We start from the raw sequence: 17591 nt of genomic DNA on the forward strand, positions 1-17591 counted from the left end.
TAAGAGGATGTTTATTTTAAGTTCAAAATGAGATGATATGGTTGCACAGTTCATGCAGTAAGGTAAAAGAATGTTTATATTATAGCTGAGTTCCTATAGTTTAATTTTTAATTTTTAATTTTTTTATTTTTTTAAAAAAGGACACTCGAAGCTATGTATTTAATCTACCTTAAGAAGAAACACACTAAAATATAGGCTTCTAGCAAATTTGACAAAATGAGTTAAAAAAATTAGACCCATAATCCAAACTCATTACTTTTGTAAAATAGCAAAAAATAAACTCAACCCATATGATACACTTGACATATTACTGATATACACTTGATATACTTGAAACCCTTGTTATACTACTAGTATATGCCTGATTAGGGTTGGCAATGGGGCCGAGGTGGGGCGGTGAGCATCTTCCGTCCCCGGCTCTATGGGGGAAATTCACCCCATCCCCGTCGGGGAACGAGGTCTCCACGGGCCCCATTCCCCGTTTCCCCATGAAGATTCCACTACTAGTTCCCCACGGAAAATCCCCCACCATATTCAATTTAGGGTATTTTTTTTTTTAGTTTTTTAAGTTTTGGCTTGGCTTCTTGGACTTAGAGTTAGAAATGGGTTATTTAATATTGGGCTCAAATCCAACACTATACATTATAAACATATATCAAATCGGGGTCGGGGACGGGACGGGACCTTGAAAATTTTCCCTGGTTTGACCCCATCCCCGGTCAAACCAGGGATTCCCCACCCCGATCAGGGCGGGTCCCCTCGAAGACCCGACCCCGTAGGGAATTTTGCCAACCCTCTATGCCTAATATATAGGGTTGATACGCTATTGATAAACACTTGATGCATTATTGATATACAATTGAAAAAGACTAGTTATTTAAGTGTTCTAAAAAAGTCATAAAAATACTTCTTAAACACTTTTTCTCTAGTTATTCCAAACATGACTAGATTGTTAAAACAAGTATACTAAAGTGAGCGTTAGTGACTTTAGGTTGAATTTCCACGGCACATTATACATTTGTACTTAAAAATGAAGGAGACAACTTCATTTGAAAAAGGAAAAAAACTATAAAATGGATAAAAAATGTAGCAAATATAAAAATTAAAGTGAGTAATAACTCATATTGTTGCAAACAAAAAATATTAAAAATATACAAATCAATAAAAAAAAATACGTAATTGATATACTTTAAATGTGGTATATTATTTACCAAAAAACGTGAGTTTGTTAAAAAAAAAAAAAAAAAAAAAAAGCAAAATTAAAATACAAAATAAAAGAAAATTTAAATTTGAGAATTTTGTTATATCTACAATTTTTCATATGTCAAAGACATGTCCCTAATTATACATTTTAGATTTGCCACCATTTGCAAATTTCTTTAAATTATCATAGAATTTTCCGTAGTAAATATTAAGTGATTATATTGTTACATACTAAAATTCATTAACTAAATCAGGACTAAAATGTTTAATTTAGTAGACTAAATTATTAGTTTAAGAAAAGTAGAGGAACGAACGTGTTTTTAACCTAATGAAAAAATATCCCCAAATAAAAGTTCAAATACAAATTTTCTGAACAAATTCTTTGGGATAGATACACAGAAAAATACTTCAACAGGCACCCCCTACCAATACACACTAATTTTTCTTCAGAAATCACATACAAATCTCCATATTTTTATCTTCTCACTGCAGTTGGGCAGATTCCATCATTTTCAAAACCAAAATGATGCCAAAAATAATGATGATGATGATGATGATGATAATTTAAAAAGGGAAAAAAATAAAAATACAATACAAACCTCATCCATCATCATCTTAGATGTTATAAGAGGCCAAAAGGCTCAGGCAGAGCTTCAAATCCATTATCCAAAATGGAAGCCAAATCGGTTTTATCGTCGGCGCTGTGCAGCCAATTCGTGTTTTTCAAGTCCTCTTTGAGCAATATTGCATCATAACGGGAGCTCTCATAGATGTCCAAATGATTCAAGCTTGCAGAAAATCTTCCATTCTCTCCTCCTCCTTCGGTTCCGATTGTTGCTGAAGGTCTATGAAAATGGTTTCCTCTCTCCATGTTGTTGTTACTGCTCATTTGGAAGTCAGTATCAATAGCCTCGGAGTTACTCAAAGCAATGGATTGAGTTTTCGAAGTGGCCGATCGGATGCTGTGTGGAAATAGAGTATTGCCTGAACCTGAGCGCACGCTACCGGGGCCATTTCTTATATCCTACACCACACAAGCAGATTGGATTGTTCATTAAAAAGATGCATCCTAAAAACGAAAAACGAATTCGATGGTAGGGTAGATTTTTGCACAATCAACAGCACAAAGATGGAACATACCATATGTCTGATGGCCATATCGAGTGATTTCTTCGAAATAGACCTCCCAAATCCATTGCTTTCTGCTGTAGTTGTAGAAGCCTTCACAGGTCTCCGTCCGCTCAAATCAGAAGAACTTGAAAGTCTCCTAGTTTCATGACTGTCACTGAGATGTCCATTGGTATTCAACCGACCCCTTCCAGGAGCGTCGGTTATTCTTCCCCTTGATACGGTAGGTGATGCTGCTCTTCTAGGCACGGCAATGGTCGATGAAGGCTCTGGACTCCCTCTGACTGATGCAGCAGGAGATGGGCGGGATCTACCAGCAGAAATTGGCCTGTCGGGCAATGTCGTTCGAAGGTTTGGAGGGGTATCAAGAGGAAAATCAGGGGGGACAATTGGCTGAGGTGCAGCCCGGACCCGAGGACTAGGAGAACTTGGTCGGGATGTTGATGTTGAACTGCGACCATTTGTTGAGAGAACACGTGATGTAGAAGATGGAGTGCCGACAACAGAAGAGAGGGAAGGAGCAGAGTTTCGCCGAGTAGGTGTAGATGGACGGGAATTTGACCGGGCTGCAGGAGAACTCAAATTTGCAGGAATTTGAGGCCTGGAATTAGGAGTCGACGGCCTTGAACTTTGTAGTGGCCTTGGTTTTTCAATGGAGGAGCTGGTGGGGGATGGACGGGCTCTTGAAGGAGTTGAGGACCTCGATGGTGTTGTGCGTGAAGATGGAGTAGAAGGTCTCGCAGAAGATGAACTGCGTGTACTAGGGGAGGAAGGCCTTATGTAAGAGGAAACCGAAGCTGAGCTTGTGTTAAGTATTGATGAAGTGGACCTACTGGAGGAGTAACTACTATACTGTGGAGTGGAGACCGAGGACCGAGACACAGAACTGCTCCTAGCTGGCCTTGAAGGATTGTGGCTCTCTGATTGTGAGACTGAAAGCTGAAACAGATATGGGAAGCAATTAATAACACCCTAGATCATACAACTACAGAGGGGTCGTGAATCTCAATCTCCCAACTTAAAAAACGCTCTTTTATTGCAATATTAACAAGTACTTTTGAGCTACATTCTGTCATGTACAAAGAATCACACAAAATAGAAGGAAGAAAACTTAAGTGAAAATACTGAATCACTCTATATATGCAAATCAGGAATATCATAGGGAGTAAAGAAGACCGAATCATACCCTTGAAGCTTTTGTTGTCGAAGATGACCTGACTAAGGTGCTACTTCTTGGCGCTACCACGGTAGATTGAATTTCACTTTCAGAGGATGAAGGGAAAAGAGGAGTACCAGGTGGGGTGAGAAGCCTGTAGCACAAAGGTTAACTTAACCAGAGAAGAATCATATGTCGGAAAACATTGTGCATCACTCAGACAGCTAAAAATCAAGATCTACTTCATTTTTCTTTTCTTTTCCGTTCAAAAGAAAGTGGTTCACACTTTTATCTGTTAAAAGTAAGATCAGAATATCTGGAATCTACTTCACATAACCCCTAACCAAGCATCAGTATTTGACGAATCATTGACATGTACTTGCAACTTTCTAATGACAATATATGTTTTACTTCTTTGTCATTATCACTCTTAAAGAGATAATTTAAAGTCCAAAGAATGAACAAAAGGGCCCAGCAAATAATCGCATAAATAGATCAAGTAAATACATAGAGTAGTCTAGAAAACTTAAATTAATTGGTCCATGACAGGTAGAATTAAGAAATGCTGACATGTTATTCACCTTCTCCACCATCTCCATAATTGATAATCCTATAAAATACTTTGGATACAGTTGAAATCATTGATAGTTTATGGATTACTTCATTGATAATTGATGAAAGAGAGCGTCAAAACCAGTAAGTTCCAGAGCAAGAAAAAAAAAAATCGAAATCATTGAATCTGTTAAGTAAATTTAACAAAAGAAGTTACCAGTCATAATCGTGTTTCCCTCCCTCAGTCGACGAAAGCAGATCGTCGATCCCACTCTTAGCCAATTTCACCGATCCAACTGAAAGCCTCCCCAATTTCACCGACGCTAACATAAAAATGAAATCAAACACTTCAATAACACTAATCAAGAGAGCTAAAGAACAATACACAAGTTTAATCCGTCCATTCAATAAAAAAACCATCAGATTCAGAACCACAACAGCTTCCTTCAACTAATCAAGTCACTACAAAACAGATTTTCAAAAACCTGCCAAACAAAACAATCTCAAATCCAGCAGACATTACATCAATCCAGAGAAAAATCCAGATTATTTACCATCAGAGGAGTCATCAGAGGCAGCAACGGAGAGACTGCGGCGATTTTTGGAGAAGAGATCCAGATTCTCATCGGAATCCCTGGAGATTCCAGTGAAGCTATGACCACGGCGGTGCTGAGACAAGAGAGGAGCATTCCGGGCACCAGAAAGAGGCTCCCTCCAGTTCCGATTCATGACGGCGAGGATGGGAAGGTTCCGATCAGAGAAAGGAGATGTTAAAGGGGTCTATAGAGAGGGAAATTGAAGGAGATTGCAATGGAAATGATGGTAGAGGAAGGGAGTAAATGCAAATGGAGGAAATCAGTCATGGAAGTTTCTTTCTATATGTCACAAGGAAACGGAGAGAGAGAGAGAAGGAGAGGAGTCAGAGTCAGCGTCAGATCCATATTTGGGTTTTGGGAACGGCCGGTTTGGCCGAGGCTCGATCTGAATAGTACACTTTAAAGTGAACTATTATTTTTTGTAATTTGAATATTTAATTTGGGTGTCTATTTTATCGCGGTAAAATACACTTTTCGTTTATGAGATTTTATTCGTTTTGAGTTTTTAAATTAATTTAGTTTCTATTTCATCTAAAGTTTTTTTTTTTTTTTTTACCGTATGTGAGGTTGAATATCTGAATTTGAGATTGATATTTCATGTTTGATGTGAGTTGAAATGTTCATTTTGACGTTTGAATTTGATTATTAATTGGACATTGGGTGTAAAGAATAGAAAAAATACAAAAATTTATGAATCATTCAAGAAATGCATATGAATGAAGTCTAGTGAGTATATGTTTACTACTATGCCCTCGTTCCATTAGATTCAACTCTACTTGAGGGCCTATGCCCAAAAAAGAAAAAGAAAGAAAGAAAACCCTAGTTAGAAACCAATTTTAAACTTTGAGGAACAATTGGAATATAGGCTTTGGGATGAACATGTCATTTGTGTTTTTTTTATTATTTATTTATGGTGTCTAAATCAGCGCATCTAATCCTACAACATTCAAGTGGCAAAAAAATTTATAGGATAATATATCCTAGGCATGTGGCCCTTATAGATTGAACATGTTTATTACTATTATTGTGATTATTATTTGTTGTTGAGACAGAGAAACTAGGAAGCCAAAACAAATACCAACCAAATCACTCCCCTTCGAGAATAAGAGGATAATAGAGGTTGGAAAACATCAGATGAGGTCAAAGAAGTTAATAAATCCCAAAAGATGAGGTCAAAGAAATTAAGTTATGGACTTTACAAAAGATAACAATATTTACGGAGGGAATAAGGCTAAGAGCCTCTCTCACAAAAATATCAACCTCGGAAAAATCAGAGCCTACAAGGTTCAATAATCCCATGACATCTAAAGAATCATACTTGACTTCCATAGGAGGATTCTTGTCATACCGCCAACAATCCGTCATTCAAGCCATCAACAATTACCTTAGCTTCGAGAACCTTCACCACTTCATCTGTAACCGAAGAACTTACAACCTCTCAAAATAGGCTAATCGAGAGAATCTCATAAGATCTAACCTAAACCCCCTTCCCAAGAGAGTCAGACCAAATGATTGGTAGCTGATTTATATTTTTTGTTTAGGATAGATATTTACACTAGTTAACTATCGAAGATTGTTAATACTTACCTAATTGAATTCAGCGCTTCCAGATTTCTCTACTTCTTTTCTTGAGAGTGTATTTTAAATTTGATTTAAATGATTTTGTGTAGGTTTATATATAGTTTTTTTTTCAATTTACAAAGTGTGGCATCAAACCTCTGACCTCGAGGTTGATAGTACATACTTGATGTTGGTCAAGTTATGCTCATCTTGGATTATATATACTAAAGTTTAGGTAAATTTTGGTTGTTTATGTATAAATGTATTTTCTAGTTCAAATAAAAGGATCGGAGTGAACATTTGAGCCTATAATCTTCAAATGAATTTACTAATAAAATAACAGATTGACTATTAAATTAGTAGTGAGCAAATGATAAAAATTTAATTGACTTTTTTAGTAGAACATTTAATTGACTTGATAGACTTTCTAGTTTGATTTTTCATTAACTATAGAGATTGGCTTTGAAGTGCGTTATTTATTTTCACATTTTGTTTTATTTTGTTATTTATTATTATTATTATTATTATTATTGACAAACATATGTGAAGGAGAGAATCAAACTTTTAACTTAGAAATTGACAATATAAGTGTCATGTTAATTGAGCTATACTCATTTGAACACTATCACGTATATTATACTTAAGATTTGATTTTATTGAATTAAATCATTATGAAAATTAAATCCATGACTAAGTAGAAGGTAAATATCAAAACCTCTCTAAAATTTATTGACAAATTTTTAGTAGGAAACATATATATATAAAATTTTAAATAGTCCTTTCATACATGAATTTATATTTATTTCATATTTACTTGTTTGATTATATATATAATAATTACAAATTAAAATACTATTTTGATCTTCGTACTTTGAAGTTTGTTCAATTTTAATTCATATACTTTTAAATATCTAATGTTAGTCTATATACTTTTAATAAATCTTAAATTAGTGTCTCAAAGTTAATTTTATCAAAATTGGTTAAATAATTACAACAATTTTCGTATAAGGAAATATAATATATGGAAATATTTTCAAATTTTGAAATAAAAATACTAATAAATAAAAAAGTATATTTTGAAAAATGATAATAAACAAACGGTGAGGATTAAACTTAAATTTTTTTTAAATCAGTCTATTAAAATCAAACATTTAAAGGAATAAAGACTAAAATTTAAGAAAATTTTAAGTACAAAGACCGAAATGGTTATAAACAAAAAGATTATTACCACTTTACCGCTCTGCCCAAATATATCTATCACTACGACACCATTGGACCCCTTTTTGTTTATTTTGTTTTTTTTTTAATTATTATTATTATTTTGTTTTTTTTTTCTTTCTTTTTGGGGTAAAAGATCCATTGGACCATTTTGAGAAGCTTATAAAGATTCTAGATAACTTTTGGCATTGCAAAAGGTAGATAACAATTTTATATGAAATGCATTTTATTGGTTCGAATCTAATTTTAATATTTTAAATTTTGTTTGATTATTATTTAATGCTTGAAAAAAATTTGAAAACTAAAAACAGTGTTTAAAATTATTTTCTTAAAAAATTTATTAAGGCCGCAAATATTTGTTTAAGAAAGGTGAAAACCACCACAAGAAAATTAAAAAGAAATGAATATGTATGAATTTCAAAAATTAAAAACGAAAAACAAAAACGTTATCCAACATGACCTAAATAAATATTTATTTTAATTATTAAACTTTGAAAAAACAAGTGGGGGTTTTTGTCTTTTTCTTTTTAAGTTGATTTTTAAGTGACAACATGACCGAATATATGTGTATATGTTGATGTGAGTATTAGACGCACATAAGTTGGTTGAAATCGATATTGACTCATTGAACATGAGTAACAACAACATGAGCCATGGCAAATATGGTTAAAATGTAGTCGACTATAACCTACGAAGCACAGATATTTCATGTGAGGCAAAGAATCAGTATCAGTATCAGATACGTATCGGATACCGATACTTCCAAATACTTTCAAGATACGTATCTGACACGCGATTTGACGTATCTATACTTTCAGATACTTTCCAGATACGTATCTGACACGCGATTTGACGTATCTATTTCTATGCATACTTTTTTTTTTAGAAAAAAGACAAGTAACTCATCTAATCTTTCCCAATCTAAAATTAGGCAACCTATTTAAAAAGCTCACTACTCGAGTCCGAAACTAAAAGAAAAAAAAATAAATAACGGACCAAATCTTATACTAGAATCATCTAATCTTCATCTTCATATTTGAGTCCCCACAAAGTCTACCAAAATAGAAAGCATTTGAATATTTTCAACAATAAGTTCTTTGTTTATCTTCATACTTCTCTCTCTAATATTCTTCTTCTTTCTTTTTTTGCAATATGAGTCACATTTCTGTTGCATTTTATTAACTATTGTACTTCAACATCTTAGATGTTGTTTTTTTTGTATTGTATTTTAGTGTTTGTATTATATTTTGTACTATTGTTATTAACTTGTATGCTAAATTTATCTATATCCTAAGTTTTTTTTTAAAGAAAAAAATGTATCTTCAACATATTCAGTATCCTCGTTTTTTAGAAATATATATATTAAAAATATATATAAAAAAAATGACGCATCCTTAGACGTATCCGTATCTTAGTTTTTAGAAATTGGCGAATCGCCGTATTCGATCGTATCCGTATCGTATAGCCGTATCTGTGTCTGTGTTTTATAGACTATAACTATAACTTTAAATTCCATTATATACATATATGGGTAAAACTGTCCTCTCCTTTTAATATAAAAATTTAAATTGATGATTAAATTCATTATTAATTGACTTATTATTTTTTTTTAAAAAAACATAGAACTATTAAGGGAAAATTATCGATTTTGACCCAATTTTTTTTTTTTTTTTTTTTCAATTCAAAAGTAAACTCATTTTTAAAATCTACTTTTTTTTAACATCTTTTCAATCTTTTCAGTTTTTAAGTGGAGAGACTCACCACATGAAAATACTATTTTGTCCATTAATAAATGGTCATGAAATTGCCTTGAATATGAAATCACCCAACCTACCTAACTCACATATCTTAAATTAGAAACTTCAGTCTTCAATTTCACATTTTGTTTTTAAGATAGAAATTTTTTATGTGAAGGTCTCAATTTCAAAGGAATAATCCTTTTCAGAGGGTCTCAAGTTTAGAGGAACAATTTCTTTCTTTTTGAGAGTTCCAAAATAAGCAAATATGTTGAAAATTAATCTTTTATTTTTTTAATGTTGAAAATTAGTAATTTGTCTCGTAAATTTGAATTCGTAAGTAAGTCTTTTGTCTCGTGAAGTAACTTCACAAGATAAACTTACAACATTACAAGACAAATGAGATAGTCTGTCGTTTGTCTCGTAAAGTTATAAGTTTGTCTTGTGAAGTTATTTTTGAGACAAAAGATAGAAATGGACTCAACTTTATGAGACAAAAGATTGACTTTTATCTCTCGCAAAGGTGAATTCATTTCTATCTTTTGTCTTGTCAAGTAACATCAAGAGACGCAATAGTGAGAAATTTGTAAATTAGTTTGAAAGCTCTTTGTTATTTTTGTCTCGTGAAGTAGCTTTATGAGACATACTAATAACATTACAAGACAAACGACAAAGAGCATTTAAGCTAATTTACAAACTTCTTTCCATTGCATCTTGTGAAGTTACTTCATGAGACAAAGGATAGAAATAAACTCAACTTTATGAGAGACAAAAGTCAATCTTTTGTTTTAAAAAGTTGAGTTCATTTTTATCTTTTGTCTTGTGAAGTAACTTCACAAGACAAACTTAAAATTGTACGAGACAAACGACAAACTATCTTGTTTGTCTCGTAATGTTGTAAATTTTTCTTATAAAGTTACTTCACGAGACAAATGACGTACTTACAAACTCAACTTTACGAGACAAACTACTACTTTTCAACATAAAAAAATAAAAGATTATTTTTCAACATATCTGCCTCTTTTGGAACTCTAAAAAAGGAAAGAAATTGTTTCTTTAAACTTTAGACCTTCTGAAAATGATTATTCCTCTGAAGTTGAGACCCTTATGTAAAACATTTCTATATTGAAAACAAAATGTGAAACTGAAGATTGATGTTTCTAATTTAGGATATTTGAGTTAAGTAAGTTGGATGATTTCATAATCAAGACAATTGAAAGACCATTTATTGAGGGATAAAATGATATTTTTACGTGATGGGTCCCTCCACTTAAAACTGAAAAGATTGAAAAAGAGGTTAAAAAAGTAGATTTTAAAAATGAGGTTACTTTTAGAATTGGAATTTTTTTTTGGTCAAATCAGCCATTTTCCAACCATTAAGTAGGTAGCATTTCTACTTTTATTTCTTGATCATTTTTTAACTTTTCACTATTTTAATGAAGAAAAACAATTTTTTGTATTTTGCTTACTGTTATTGGTATATTCGCTATTTCATTTTCACTGAAAAATAAAACAAAATCATGTTGATAATAATTTTTCTCGTTTCTTGATTGATTTTTTGAAATTTTAGATTAAAATATAAAAATGAAAAATAAAATAGTTTTAAAATTAGATATCTAAAATTTTTATGCTATATTTATTTTTGAATATATATTGTCCACTTTATAAATGATGAATGATAAAATGATGTTTTATTTATGTTTTAGAAAAAAAAATGAAAATATAAACTATGTACCAGAAAATTTGATTTATTGTCATCCAGGCCATTTAGATTCTCTTGAGAAAAAAATTATTTTTTTTAAAAAATTCATTTTTATTTAAATAATTTTGATAAAAGCGGATTAAAATACATTTGATAAGTAATTTTGAGTAATTGCCAAACCATCACTTTCATCCAAAATAACTTATATTTTAGAATAAGCACTTAAAAATTGAAAATGTATTCCAAACACAATTTTTACCTAATTTTAAAGTCTCTAAATATAAGAAATGAAAAACAAAAACAGTTAATGAAACATTTTTATTTCTCAGAAGAAAAAAAGGAAAAAATGATCCCTATAATTTTCTTTAATTGTTTTTTTGTCCTTGTGTTGGGACATTTTATTGTCTTTGTTTGGATATTTTCAAGTTAGGATTGGATGCTTTTTTTGGTTGTTTCTTTGGCTTGGTAGTTGAGTTTAGTGGTGTTTTTTTTTTTTTTTTTTGTTGCTGGGTTTTGACATTATTGTTTGTTTCAACTATTTATTTTACAATAATGATAGGATGGGGATTAAATCTCCGACCTCTTAGATGAAAATATATATCAATATCATTGAGTCAAATTTATTTTAGCTTATTTTATTAACTATATTTTGTTATGCCTCGACAATATTTTGACTTTATTGATAAAAGAATATTAATTTCACTATTTATTTTTCTAATTCAATTTAATTTTACCTAAATAAAAAATGGATGTTACCTTTAATCATAATAGGTAAACTTAAAGGTCTTTTTATAGTTGGTGTATTATTAATAACAAAAGTTTAGGCCGGATTTCATCTATTTAAGTTTTGATAATCATTTTTTTTTAAATAACGAGAACATAATTTTTAAACACTTGTTATGTGTTTTGAAATTGATTAAGAATTCAAAAGATATATATTTTTTAAAAAAGTTTAATATCATGATAAGTAAATTGAGAGGAAAGAAACATAAACTTAAAAAACTAAATTGTTATTCGATGACGTCTATGAAAATTTAGGGTAACTATTTTAAATGACAAGATTGTTGAAAATATTTTTCAATATAGCAAAATGTCAATGTCTATCGGTCTCTATCACTGATACATAATGACATTTTACTATATTTGTTGAAAGAAAAAATAATAAGGAGGTATCTACTGCAAGTAAACAATGTTATCACCTATGTTATAGCAATTCACAAGACAATTATAAAAAATTGCAAAACAAATAAAATAACATCAAAGATTAGTAACTCAATTTGGTGCAGATCACCTACGTTTGGGCGCTAGAGCGCCTAGGAAAGACAACTTTACTAATATCAATGATAAACAATTACAACGCAGTATTTATCTGTAATATATACATGATTATAGTGACTCTTGTACAACTTTACCACTCAACTAACATAGGTTCTCCTTAGGTTTGAGACTCCTTCTCACGGTGTCTTAGGCTTCCCTAAGTTATATTATCCGTGAAGCAAATCATAGGCTCCCCCTAAGATCGAGACTTCCTCTCTATATAACTTGAGCTCCCATCAAGTCGTAAACTCCTTCTCACTCGTATTGTATCTTTCCTTCTAAGAGCAAAGTCCCATTTGTTCGAATGGCTTAGGCTCCTCCTAAATTTGAGAATCCATTCTCAAAAGATCTTGCTCACGATGTGAGGAACACAGAGTACGTCTTCAAGAAAACTCAACTTTATCACTGCACTACTTTATTGACTGAATACATATTGAGTTGTTTTTCCAATATGAGCTTTTCACAAAAAATAATACGGTCAATCCTTTACAAAAGACAAAAAAAACCCCTTTAAATATGAGCAGCGAAAATTTAACGGGCAACCCTAACTTCCATAGCAATCGAGAGCTAAAAAGGAAAAAATATTGGCGGAATAAAACAGCAAAGGAAACCACCGATAAGAAAAGCATTTTGCAGAATCAATATTGCCATAGACATTCCTCTTCTTGATCAAACCACCAATGCAGAAACACATCTCATAGCATTTAAGATGCTTAAACAAATATTGCTAACCCCACAAAATCTAACATTTGTAAATAAGTTGACTAATTTTTTCATATTTAAAAATAGCCCATGAATTTATTTATTTTTTACTTTTGGTTTTTTAAAAATAAGCTTATAAGTACAGTGAAAAAATGGTGAGACCTCACAATGATAATAAATCTAAAGAGGTATCATTTTGAGAAGCATGTTGAGGATCCCATGTTTTAAAAAAAAAAAAAAAAAAAACCTCACATTCTCATAAAATGCATAAACTACGCTTTTAAGGTCACGTTTACCAAACCGTAATGAAAAATGGTGTAATTGGAGATTTCATTGATGGATGAATTGTAATAAGCTTGAATTGCAAACACAATTGGATTACTTTCATCAAGTTTACTTAAAATTATGAATCTGTCACATTTTATTATTACTGTTACTTTTTGACCCTGACGGTAACGGTAATGGTAATAATAATGATAACGGATAACGGTAAAGGTAACGATAAATGTGACAAGTGGGTCCCACGTAATTTTCAACCACAATCAGATTGAATACTTTTTATTTCTCAACCAGATTACACGATTTGATTACAAACTTCAAAAGGACTTCACATCTCATTACGATTACGGAAAATAGGTGAAACTCACTCTTTATATTACCATTGATAGATTACTTTTCAACTGATGTAAACATGACATAATAGTAAATTAATTACAAAAATGAAACTCCATGTTTATCTTGTACGTATACAATGAATTTTCTTTCTCAATTATAAAGATTAAAAGAATCTATATTAAATTTCCTTTTTATCTAATAACAAAAAAAAAAACCTTTTAAGTAATAAATAAATAAACTTTGCAAATCTTATTTTCTTTCATTTCTTTCTTTTCCCTTCTTATTAGAAATTGTGTGGATTTTTTCTTCTCATTCTTTATTTTTTTTAAAAAAATCTTGTACTTTTTTTCTTGAATATTTTTTTTTAAAAAATATTGAGTAAAATTTTCTTGTGGCTTATGAAGCTTCAAAGAAAACGTGAAACATAATTAAAATATTGAACTATTATTTTAATCATTACATTCACCGACTTATATAATTGAGGCAGAGTAGCCTCCTTCTCCTCTTCTTCCATTTTGGTTATTAATTATCCATCAGACACATTTAAATAATATTTTATTGTGAGCAAAATATAAAAACACCAGCACGTAGTTGAAAATAAGTAAACATATAATTATTATTTGTTCATTTAAATCTCTTTTCGTCATGAAAATTAATGCTTTTTTTTTTCAATCACTATTTTTTAAAATATTGTTTCAATTTTTAAATTTCGCTTAAAAATAATGCATAAGAATTGTTCTTTTCCCCAAATTATTTCTAGTTTTAAAATAAATTTTAGAAAATGATTATGGTAAAGAATGTGTGTTTGCCTTGAACTTTTAAAAGGTGCATTTTTTTTTTTAAATTTTCGGATTTTTAAGAATATATGTATTTGATTTATAATTTTTAAAAGGTACTTTTTTAGTTATTGAATTTTTTAAAAAAGTGAAAATCCAAACAATAAGTTTTTTATTAATTTAAATTAGAAAAATAATTTTAACAAATTAGTTTTTCTTTCTAAAATTACTTTTTAATTCAAAATGTCATATAATTATTTAAAAGACAGAAAATTAAACCGGAGGAAACCAATAGTATAGAGACTAAAATGATATTTCAATGCAAATGTTAAAACTAAGGTTAAATTACAAATTTAGTCTTTAAACGTTTAGGTTTATATGGTAATCAGTTCCTAAATTTTCAACAATAACTAATAATAGGACTCTACACTTTCAATTTTGTCCATAACATCTCCCTGAAGTTATAATTTTGTGTTTAATATAGGTCGTTGACAAATTTTATTTTTTTTTAAAATTATTTGATAGGTTGGATATAAATTTGAACTTTATGTTTAATGAAATTCTATACTTTCAATTCGTATCTAGTTAATATGTGAATTTTGAAGAATATGAAACTTTAAGGATAAATTTGTAAGGTTATAAGCTTAGAGATGAAATAAATTTATATTTCAAATAAAACTAACTAGTTAGGTTAAGAACTTAAGAGTACACAAAATTTGAAATGTCGATGTGATGAGAATTTCAATGGAAATTTAGAAAAAAATTATAAAAACAAAAAACTAATTAATAAATTAAATTAATAAATGGACATTTATTTCTAGGACAAACTTCATTCATAATTATCATAAGATTAAGATTCTTGAAGCAATGGTGATTTGTCTTAGGTTGGAGAGCATTTCCACAATCATTAATTTGAATGTCTTGGTTGAATTAAACTACTTGAAAGTGGTCAACCTGTTGAATACTGTTGTGGTGGATATTTCTGAGGTCACTTTATTCATAGAAAAATTCTAAGGTTCGAATTAATGATCTAAGGGTTATCTCCTTCTCCCATGTTTGACACTATTAAAATGTGTTGGCACATTCTTTTGCATCTAAAGCTTTGAAAGAGCAACAGTCTTCCATTCTTACACGGATAAGTGGTTTTTAGCGATAGTGTCTTGTAATATAATTTTATAGCTTGCTTGTTTTCTTGTTTGCTCGTCTAGTCCCAAAAAATATTTATTATTTATATTATGTTTGTATCAGTGACATTTTATGTTTGATGGATTTCTTTTCGATATAATAAGAATATTAATCACCATTTATAATTGTTGATACCAAAAAATGGTTCAACCGTAAATTTCTATCATAGAAGAGAATTGTCCAATTGCCTATAAGACAAAATAAACTTAGCACCAGTGTGGTGTCAAGCCATGCATACTCTGACGCTCAAGTCAATTTTGGGTTTGTGAGTAACTTGACAGTAGAAAATAGCTGAGCATTTTTGGCATACCTTCGACCAATGGATTTGGTCGTTGATATAGGATAGTAAAGCGTAACAAACGTTTAGGCTCATAATGCCCCTCTTAAATTCTTGGAACTACCGAATTAATGCTTGATGGGAAGTTACACCATTACTGCAACTGTTGTTTAAGTACATCATCTACTTAAAGTCTCAACGCTTCCTTTATGGCTTATCGGTAAAGATTTTGGATGGTTTAACACTCAATCCACTCAAAGATCTCCCATGGGTCCTCTAAGCTCTCCTAGGCTCTTCCCATAAGTCTTTTGAGCTCTCTTAGGCTCTCCCTATGGGTCCTTTGAGCTCCTTTAAGTTCTCCCCACGAGTCTTCTGAACCATCTCTAAGATTTTTTTATAGGTTCTCTAAGTCATCACTAGGCTTCCCATGGCTCCTCTGAGCTCTATTGGGCTCCCCTATGAGTCTTTTAAACTCCATTGAACTATTTTCATGGGTCATTTGAGCTTCACTAGGCTCTCTCTATATGTCCTATGAGCTCTCTTTAAACTCATCATGGGTCCTCTAAGCCTCCACGAGGCTTTCCATGGCTCCTTTAAGCTCAACTAGTCTCTCTTCATAGGTCTTATGAGCTTCACAAGGCTCTCCTTATAGATTCTCTAAGCTTTCTCTAAGCTCCCTATGAGTCCATTAAACTCACTTTAAATTCCTTATGGGTCCACTAAGCTCTTCTCGTGGGATCATTGCGCTTCACTAGGCTTTTCCTATGGGTTCTCTAAACTCTCCTAGGCTCTCTATGAGTCCTCGGAGCTCCACTAAACTCTCCTCATAGGTCTTTTAATCTCCATTAGACTCTCCCCATGAGACTATTGAGCTCCACCAAGCTTTCCCTATAGGTTCTTCGAGTTCTACTATGCTTTTTATAGGCCCTCCAAGCTCTACTAGAATGCCCTTATAGAAGCATTGAGCTCCACTAGGCTCTCCTTATAAGTACTTTAAACTCTTATAGGCTCTCTATGGATCTTCTGAGCTTTACTAGGCTCTTTTAGCCTAGACTTCTCTAGGCTTAGGCCTTTTTAGACTCCTCATGGCTAGACTTTTCTAGGCTCAGGGCTCTCTTAGTCTCCTCATTTTTGGGCTTCTCTGGCTCATGCTCCTCATGCCTAGGCTTTTCTAGGCTCAAGCCCTCCTAAGCTCTTCATTCCTAGGCTTTTTTAGGCTCATGCCCTCCTAGACTTCTCATGCTTAGGCATTTCTAGACTCATGCTCCTCATGCCTAGTTTTCTTTAGGCTCAAGCCTTCCTACACTACAAGAAATAATAGTTACAATAGCTAAAGAAAAAAGCTATAATAATAGATCTTTTATAGCCTTTTTCGAACGTCCTGACAGACCATGTTATTAAAAGTCCAGGACTTTTGAAAGTGTTTTTTTGTTAGCTATGCCAAATGCTATTAAAACCTAAAAATTATAGCATATTTACCTTGCTATGAAAATATATTGTAGCGTTACTAATTAAAGCTATAATAAGTTTCTATAGCTTATAAAGTGAGCTATTATAACTTTGTAATAACATTTTATTTATGTTATTATAAGTTTTTAGAAGCCTTTTTTATGCACTATTATGAAGATTTTATAGCCTTTTCTCATCAATGATTGATTACCACGGTCATGATGGCTATCTTTAGCCAATTTTTACTATGGCAAACCATTTCACTAATGTTCATCAAATTTCATGTAAATGATAATTAGAAAATATACATTAATTATATATAATAAAGTATCATGACACGTAAATATCACAAGTCTCATCTCATAATTAAAATTTTGTAATCCCTTACATGACACATTTAATTAATATAATACAATGAA

General features: G+C 31.3%; 1 protein-coding gene across 1 annotated transcript; it reads right to left on the minus strand.

Annotated features, from left to right (window-relative positions):
* Positions 1 to 1504: 1504 nt before the first annotated feature.
* Positions 1505 to 5016, minus strand: LOC120074305 (serine/arginine repetitive matrix protein 2). Its single transcript, XM_039027391.1, has 5 exons — positions 4594 to 5016; positions 4257 to 4362; positions 3518 to 3641; positions 2344 to 3270; positions 1505 to 2227 (listed from the first exon to the last, which is right to left on the minus strand). Exons 1-5 carry the CDS (start codon positions 4766 to 4768, stop codon positions 1826 to 1828), a joined length of 1734 nt encoding a protein of 577 aa, XP_038883319.1. The 5' UTR covers positions 4769 to 5016; the 3' UTR covers positions 1505 to 1825.
* Positions 5017 to 17591: the final 12575 nt, after the last annotated feature.

Source organism: Benincasa hispida, chromosome 3, assembly GCF_009727055.1.
Source record: "Benincasa hispida cultivar B227 chromosome 3, ASM972705v1, whole genome shotgun sequence".
NCBI classification, from domain to species: Eukaryota; Viridiplantae; Streptophyta; class Magnoliopsida; order Cucurbitales; family Cucurbitaceae; genus Benincasa; species Benincasa hispida.